This window comes from Cygnus olor, chromosome 1, assembly GCF_009769625.2.
Source record: "Cygnus olor isolate bCygOlo1 chromosome 1, bCygOlo1.pri.v2, whole genome shotgun sequence".
In the NCBI taxonomy this organism is placed as follows: domain Eukaryota; kingdom Metazoa; phylum Chordata; class Aves; order Anseriformes; family Anatidae; genus Cygnus; species Cygnus olor.
In genome coordinates this window covers 66,635,659-66,644,265 of record NC_049169.1, presented here as the reverse complement: position 1 = coordinate 66,644,265, position 8,607 = coordinate 66,635,659, and the positions used below count along the sequence as shown (strand labels likewise).

Sequence of the window (8,607 nt, the reverse complement as noted above, 5' to 3'; positions counted from 1 at the left end):
CCCCGTAGGAGAAGCGGGGCCGAGCTGCGCGGACACCGGGCTGGGACAGAGACCCTGCCGACCCGGGGCCCCTCCGCTACCTTCGCTTGCCAGGCTGAGCCTGCTTCGGTTGGGAAAGAGTGGGTTTTAACGGCACGGGGAGAAACTGAACTCTGTAGAAAGCAAGCTGTTCATCGTCTTTGGCTGCTCCTCAGGAGGTGTGTGCTGCGTTCCTCACCTCACAAAACTAGGCGTTTGTTAGCACGGTGTTTGCTTCTTGTAGCAGTAAAAGCAACAGGAAAGCCAAACTCTTGTCAAGGCACAGAAGCAAGAAATAGCTCGTTTAAAATAACCCCAAATAAGTAACCGTCTTAGAAACTTAACCCACATTCCAACCTAAAAGCCTCAGGAGTTTACTGCTTATGTGGGCTATGGTCCACAGTAGGATAGCTGAATGGCAGCACTGTGGTAAACAAAAATACCCCAGCAAACCCCTGTGCCACGTGATGTCTGGTTTCAACAAGGCCAAGGATGTCCAAACCAGCAGAAGTGCTTGGGTGGCTGCTCCTCTGGTGTGTGTCGGGATTCCTGGCCTTCCCCTTTCTGGCTGTCAGCAGGACAAACAGAGGGACACAGCGCGCCCTGGAAGGGGGCTTTGCTTGTTGGAGGATGGCCATCAGCCCGGCTTTGCTCCACATGAGGAGGCAGGAGAGTTTAGAGCTGAGTGATGCTGCCCTGCAGAGTTCTGCTGACTGGAGAAATGGTACAGGTGAAGTAGGGGATACTGCTATGCGTGTGAAATAGATGGAGTCTCTGGGACCCCAGAAGTGAGAGTCCCCTTGCGATTTGGCAGGGCATACCTGCCTACCCTTTATCCAGGAGCTCCAGCAGGCTGAGACAGCTGGACAGTCTTCAGAGAGGGCCAAACCCTCAACCGTGCCTCTATCTCCACCTGTAAGATTGGGTTGGCAATCCCCATTCCAATGAGGGAAAAGGTGTTGCTACCTTCCACAGGCTACAGGGAGCTCCTGAAGGCCTCTGTCTCCCTTTCTTTGCTTCCTAGAACCTCACTGATGTCTTTGGTATGCCCCTTTACCCCTCAGGAAAGCCCCTTCTTTGAGCTACTAACAAACTGAATTTGCACATGCTGTGCAAAAGCCTTCAGCTGTTGTTTTACTAATTTACTAAATTCAGTGGATGTTACAGAAAAAGAGAGAGAAAGAAGGGAAGGAAGAAAAGAGAGAAAGGAAGGAAAGAAAGAAATGGTGAGGAAAACCATGGCTTAACGTACCCCTGCCTTGCAGGCTTCTTCCTGTGCAATAAAAATATTTCACAGTTAGAGCCAGCACAGCTGCTGAGGAGTCAGAGCTCCTCAGCTATGGCAGCACTGGCAGTAAAAAGCTTCCTGACCCGCCACACAGACATATATGGGTAGCTGTAGAAGCTGCAGGCAGAAGATTACAAATGACTCAGCATCTTTCTTGTGGCCCAGGTGGAGCCTGTTGGGAATGATTTAGTGGTGTTCACTTTCTATTCCTAGCTTGCGTGGAGTCTGCCTGATAGTAAGGAGGAAGAGAGAAAGAACTGTGAAGCCATAAATTGCCTAGAGACAGGTAAACCACCTAAGCAGATTGCAGATTGACACCAGAGGTTAAATAGGAGCTAGGTCTAACAGATCTGCATAAACCAGTGAGGAAGTGTGCAGGTGACATGGCTTTTGGTAACGATTCCTCTGAGAGCCTGGGTACTAGATTAAGAGGGCATATGTCTTGTTTAAGAATATTTTAAGGTTTGCCTGTGGAATCTGGTTGTGACACTCCACTTCCAAAACGGGTATTGGGCAGAAATCTGAGCCTGGGAGATACTTTGAAAAAAGCTGCTTGCTTCTGATAACTGCCACAGAACTTCTACAGTAGATAAAATAATCCATAAAATAGATAATCAGGATGTGATTTAAAAAGCACTCAGGGAGTTAGGAACTCCACCCCCATTGTTTCAGAACACATGAAGTACTCCGCACTGGATCAGTAACTTCAAGTTCTTCATTGCATCAATTTCAGTAGTTTTTCAAGGAAGAGGGCAAGGACTTCCTCTGCCATTTTTTTTGTCACTTTTTTTTTTTTTGTCTTTAACTGTGTTTCATGTACAAAATTTCCTGTTTCTGGTCTTGGTCCCAATTCAGGAAAGAACTTTGAGGGAATCCATTTAAGAATCTAAATACCATCAGTTTGGGTAATACTTAATCATGTTGCTTCAATTTAAGTACATAAGCAAGTATATCATGAATAGGGATATTCTTCTAAAGAGAGGCATTTCTGGTACTCCATAAGTACCTAGTTTATTTTAATGATTTAGATAATTAAATGCATGCAATGCATATAGCGTGTACAAGTTTTATGTGACGTACTGCAAACTGTAACTGCCAACAGAAATAAAAATCACAGAATATCCTGAGCTGGAAGGGATCAATCTCTACATGAGGAAGATCACATAATCACAGTACAGTTAAGGTTGGGAGGGACCTCTGGAGGTCGTCTGGTCCAAACCTCCAGCTCAAACAATGCCACCCAGAGCAGAGATCACTCTGGATGGCAGCACAACCCTCTGGCATATTGACCATTCCTCCCAATTTTGTGTCATCTGCAAATTTGCCAAGGGTACACTTTGTGTACAGTTCTGTTCAACATTTTCTTTAATGATTTGGATGATGCTGCCATCCAGAGAGACCTCCCTTGGCAGGCAGGAGAAATGGGCTAACAGAAGCTCATCGAGTCCCACGAGGAGAAGTGCAGAGCCCTGCCCCTGGGGAGGAACAGCCCCAGGCACCAGGATGTGCTGGGGGCCACCCAGCTGGAAAGCAGCTTGGCAGAAAAGGGCCTGGGGGTCCTGGTGGGCACCAACTGGACATGAGCCAGCAACGTGCCCTTGGCTGACACTAAGCTGGGCTGCATTAGGCAGAGCATTGCCGGGTGGTCAGGGAGGTGATCCTTCTCTACTCAGTATTGGTGAGGCCACACAGGGAGTCCTGTGTCTGCTGCTGGGCTACCCAGCATGAGACATATGGAGATACTGGAGAGAGTCCCATGAAAGGATAGTTAGGGACTAATGAAAGGCTGAGACAACTGGGACTATTTAACCTGGACAACAAAAGGCTCAGGGAGGATCTTATCAATGTACATAAATACCTGAAGGGAGGGTACAAAGAAGATGGAGCCAGGCTCTTTTCAGTGGTTTCCAGTGACAGGTCAAGAGGCAATAGATACACACTGAAACAGAAGGTTCCATCTGAATGTTAGGAAACTTTTTTATTGTGCTGGTGACGGAGCACTGGCACAGGTTGCCCGGAGAGGTTGTGGAGTCTGCCTCTTTGGAGATATTCAAAAGCCGCCTGGACATGGTCCTGGTGACTGTGCTCTAGGTGTCCCTGCTTAAGCGGGGGATTTGGACCAGATGGCCTCCAGAGGTCCCTTCCAACCTCAACCATTGTGTGATTGTCAGGATCATTAATGAAGATGTTAAACACAGCTGGACCCAGTATTGATGCCTAAGGTACACCACTAGTTACTGGCCTGCAACTTTGCATCTCTGATCCCCACCCTTAAGGCTTGGCTGTTCAGACAACTTACAACCCGCTTCACTGCTCATCCAGCCTGTACTTCAACAGCTTCTCTATGAGGATCTGACCAGAGACTGTCAAAAGCCTTACTGAAGTCTAGGTGGGCTATACTCACTGCTGTCCCCTAGTCTACCAGGCTAGTCATTTCATCATAGTTTATCAAGTTAGTCAGGCACGACTTGGTGAATCCATGCTGTCTACTTCTGTTGGTTGTCTTGCTGTTTATGTGCCTGTAAATGGTGTCCAGGATTAGCTGCTCAAGGATCAAGGTGCCACTGACCAGCATGTAGTTCCCTGGATCCTCCTCCTTGCCTTTTTTGAAGATAGGAGTGACATTTGCTTTCTTCCAGTCTTTGGGCGCTTTCCATGATCGATCAAAGATTATCCAGAGTGGCCTCGCAATAACCTCTGTCGGCTCCCTCGCTTGTGGGTGCATTCCATCAAGACGTTATATCTAGATAAAAAGTTGCTGAGGGTTCTCCTAGTCAAGAAAGATTGTCATTGCCTAGGATGTGAATCCTATCAATACAAAATCTTTGATCACTACTTTGAGTGAACATTCAAATGTCTGTATTGCATACTCGCAGGTGGTCTGTTAAGTGAACATTGCCACAGATGGCAACATGGTCTGCTGGGTAAAGTAGAGAATGCCGCTTGCAGAGGAAGAACCATTCAGGTAAATACTTAAATGTGTTATGACTCAATAGGGATAATGTAAAATAAAATAGTGTTTTTTTGTTTGTTTTAAAGAGGCAATTTTCTCATTTACAGAATTTCAGAGACAGAAAAAAATATTTCACCTGCTGCAGCCGTAAAGCCTTGGACCCAACCAAAAGGGATATTTGTTTCAAAACATAGGTATTTATCCTCCAAATCTGGAAAAAACACACTGCTTTAACATTTCTGATTAAAATGTTTGTTTTATCAGAAATGGTGTTTCAAAGAAACAGAGGATAGTAAACCACAGAGCAGAGGATCCATTTCCCCGTTGTCATTATTTTTTGCAATGCCAACAAGCAGAAGGCAAAAGTATGTCAAATTTGAGATTTGTAAACTGTACTGTTTCACTGTGCTCCATTATAAGCTGGTATATATTGGATTGTAGTGTTTTTACTGTATATTAGAGCTTGAAGAGGCTTACATTAAATGTGCAAGGAATAAGAGCAACACTTTGTGTATTGCTGGGAGTGGTGGGACATTACTACAACCGATCATATCTTACAGTGCAATTTACTTGTGGTTTATGGAATAAAAAATGTCCTTACATGACCCCTTCTATATTTCTGTATATTGCACACAAAGGGGTGACGTAATGGTAGAAGTGCAGTACAGTGATACAGAGAAAATTCTGTGCTCAGTAGGAGCAAAGTATATTTTAAAATTACTCCCCATCATTTTCTTCTTCAAATGAGTCAGTTCCCACTTCTTCATAGTCCTTCTCCAGGGCAGCTAGGTCCTCACGAGCCTCTGCAAATTCTCCTTCCTCCATACCTTCACCCACATACCAGTGCACAAACGCTCTCTTGGCGTACATCAGATCAAACTTGTGGTCGAGCCTTGCCCAGGCCTCTGCAATGGCTGTGGTGTTGCTCAGCATACAGACTGCTCGCTGAACCTGGGCAAGGTCTCCGCCAGGAACTACTGTGGGAGGCTGATAGTTGATCCCAACCTGGAATTAGGAATATAAGAGAAGTAAGAAAAAGTGCAGGAAGCAGTCACAGAGTAGAAGAAAGTGTGAGTAAAATTACGGATGCTGCAGTAGAGGGGTGCCACTATCAAAACTAGTGAATGGCACCTGCCAAAAAAAAAAAAAAAAAAAAGGTTATACATAGTTTGATACGTGATCATTTTAATAGCTGTTTAATGCACACTGGCAACTTCCTAGCTTTCTTAACAGCTACACAACACTGAATATACAGTTTTACCAAGATGCTCTGTACAAACTAATGCAGAAAGTTGGTACCTGGTTAAAAGTGTTCGGTTTCTTAAACCAGCTATTTGAATGACAAATGTTTTCCAATGTTAATGTCCGTATTGTTGTAGAAATTATGGTTCTCAGCACTACTAAGTACCCAAAGGAGACACGCTGTATAAGATTTCTGTGTGGGAGGGTTAACTGACAGCTTCCATAATATCAGTATTACCTTTATCGAATGTATTAGTTTTGGTATTTCCTTAGTTTTAGTTGCTGCTTCAGAGGGGACACTCACTGTCTTTTTCACATTCAGGTCTGAAAGCAATACTTCTTTAGATTTTAACTCATACACTTCAAATATCCACTTAATTAAATATTTACAATTCTGTGTCAATGGGATGTCATTAGGAGAAAGGGCACATTTTATACACACACACCTTTCTTAAGTTCATTCTTCTCACTAGTGAAAAGCATGCAAGATCTAAAACTTTAAATACAAGTTTTCAGCTAGACTTTAAACGTTAAAGAGAAACTCATGGCATTCTCACCTTGAAGCCTGTAGGACACCAGTCAACAAACTGGATATTTCTCTTGGTCTTGATGGCAGCAATTGCTACATTGACATCTTTGGGAACTACATCACCTCGATAGAGCATGCAGCAAGCCATGTACTTCCCGTGTCGTGGGTCACACTTCACCATCTGGTTGTTGGGCTCAAAGCAGGAGCTGGTGATTTCAGCCACCGAGAGCTGCTCGTGATATGCTCTGTCAGAAGAGATGATGGGGGCGTAGGTCACTAAGGGGAAGTGGATGCGTGGGTAGGGAACCAGGTTTGTCTGGAATTCTGTCAGATCCACGTTGAGGGCACCATCAAAGCGCAGCGAGGCAGTGATGGAGGAGACAATCTGGCTGATGAGTCGATTGAGGTTAGTGTAAGTTGGGCGCTCAATGTCCAGGTTTCTGCGACAGATGTCATAGATAGCCTCATTGTCCACCATAAAAGCACAGTCTGAGTGTTCCAGGGTGGTGTGTGTGGTGAGGATAGAATTGTATGGTTCCACCACAGCGGTGGAGACCTGAGGGGCTGGGTAGATGGCAAACTCTAGTTTGGACTTCTTTCCGTAATCCACAGAGAGGCGCTCCATCAGCAAGGAGGTAAAGCCAGAGCCAGTGCCTCCACCAAAGCTGTGGAAGATCAAGAATCCCTGCAGTCCAGAACAGGCATCTGTCTAGAAACCAAAAGAGAAAGGTGTAGGAATACGGGCTGTAAAATAATGAAAGATTACGTTTGCTTATTCTGAGGTGAAGGAGAGAGCAGTCATCAGCAATATACAGGACATGTTTCAGGTCCTTCTTGAGAAAGAGTTGGTGATAATCCTGTTCTTTGCTTCCTTCGCTGGTTCAATTTTTGACATACAAATTAGCCTCTCACCTATAAAGCTTCTTTTTCTGAACTTCACGCTTCTTTTAGTTATTCTAACTGAAACCAGCAATGTACCTAATCCAACCTTCTATATCAGTCTTGGTGCTCTAGTCCTGTGCTAATGATGAAGAATTACGTATTCAGAACCATCTTTTAAGAATATCTGGAGCCATACAGCCGGGAAGTGGACTTCCTTCTCTTGGATTAGTAAGGATGCCTCTGTATGTCTTGCAATTACTTTACTAAACTGTTAGTTTGATTTGTAGCTAGCAAGCTTCCTGTTCTGCACTTCTTCCTTCAGCAGAACCAAACTGCTACTACAAAACTACTGGGACTTACCAGCTTACGAACACGATCAAGTACCACATCAATGCTTTCCTTGCCAATGGTGTAGTGGCCACGAGCATAGTTGTTAGCTGCATCTTCCTTTCCAGTGATCAGTTGTTCTGGATGAAAAAGCTGCCGGAAGGTGCCAGCCCGCACTTCATCTGACCAAGAAAGAAAAATTGTAAGAAACTGCGTGGCTGTGCTCCCCTGCCAGCAAGTTGGCAAGCTTTCAGTCATGGGAGGTCATGACCCAAAAATGACCAAAAAAAGCAGGTGCTGGAGAAGGGAAAACTGTTTCCTAAGAATGTTTTCATTGTTGCATTCTGTTGGTTTGTTGTAGGACCTGTATCCATCTGCAAAAGCTGTTCTTTTCTCAAGAACTTTTGACCAGGACAAATCACAAGAAAAACAGTGTGACTTGGAAGAAGAAATTCAGGTTCTTCCCAGGTGCCCCAATTTTTAGAAATCTCATTTTTCCTGGAAAGAAACTGTCAGCCTCACACTTTGAATCCAAAGTGGAGAAAAAAGCAGAACTCAGACGGCAAAAATATCATGATAAACAAAACTAAGAGTTAAAGGTTTTTGCAAAGAAAAGTCATAAAAACCATGAATACTAGCTATTGAACTGCTGGTGATCCTTTCTAGGTTTGTAACACCTATAGAGATAACAGAGTCATGACAGAATCTGGCATTCATTGTCACAAGAAAAATAATTTTATTCTGTCTGATGGTAGAACAAGATACAAAAGGTGTGCTTCTTTCTTCTGGTGGAGACTGGTGATGCCATGGTGACATTAGGAAGAGTAAGCTCTTTTCCATTTTCCAGGAATGTAAAAAAATGTTTATTTTTATACTGACCTACTACAGTTGGTTCCAAATCCACCATTACAGCCCGTGGCACGTGCTTCCCAGTGACTGTTTCATTGAAAAACGTGGTAAAAGAGTCATCGTAGTTGAGTTGACTGTTCTGGTCCCTGAAGGTGCCATCCGCCTGAATGCCATGCTCCAGGCAGAAGAGTTCCCAGCACGCATTTCCTATCTGAACTCCAGCCTGGCCGACATGAATAGAGATGCACTCACGCTAGGGAGAGAGAGCAGAGAGAGGGTCAGGAAAACTAATGTGCATTAATATTCATTATTCCTAACAGTTACTTTTTCGCAGCTTTTCAAAAAAAATGTTTGTCACTGGCAGCGTTTCATTTGTTTGTTCGACCTCATGACTACAGTGAGACTGTACGCATACAGACGAAAGGTTGGGACAATTCTTTAAAAATGGAGCTCTGTGTGCAGTAGTAATACATAAGTACATGAAAGCAAGCTGAAAAAAATATATAATTTCAGATACAC

The 8,607-nt window shown here is 44.2% G+C and overlaps 1 protein-coding gene across 2 annotated transcripts; it reads right to left on the bottom strand.

The window, feature by feature from the left end:
• Window positions 1–4,856: 4,856 nt before the first annotated feature.
• LOC121072854 (tubulin alpha-8 chain) lies at window positions 4,857–8,161 on the bottom strand. 2 transcript variants are annotated; one of them, XM_040563017.1, is made up of 4 exons: window positions 8,119–8,161; window positions 7,273–7,421; window positions 6,059–6,739; window positions 4,884–5,264 (listed from the first exon to the last, which is right to left on the bottom strand). In XM_040563017.1, exons 1-4 carry the CDS (start codon window positions 8,144–8,146, stop codon window positions 4,977–4,979), a joined length of 1,146 nt encoding a protein of 381 aa, XP_040418951.1. In that variant the 5' UTR covers window positions 8,147–8,161; the 3' UTR covers window positions 4,884–4,976. The 2 variants fall into 2 exon arrangements, with proteins under 2 accessions (XP_040418961.1, XP_040418951.1); XM_040563027.1 differs by lacking the exon at window positions 8,119–8,161 and having other exon boundaries at window positions 4,857–5,264; window positions 7,273–7,512.
• Between the last annotated feature and the right edge of the window lie 446 nt (window positions 8,162–8,607).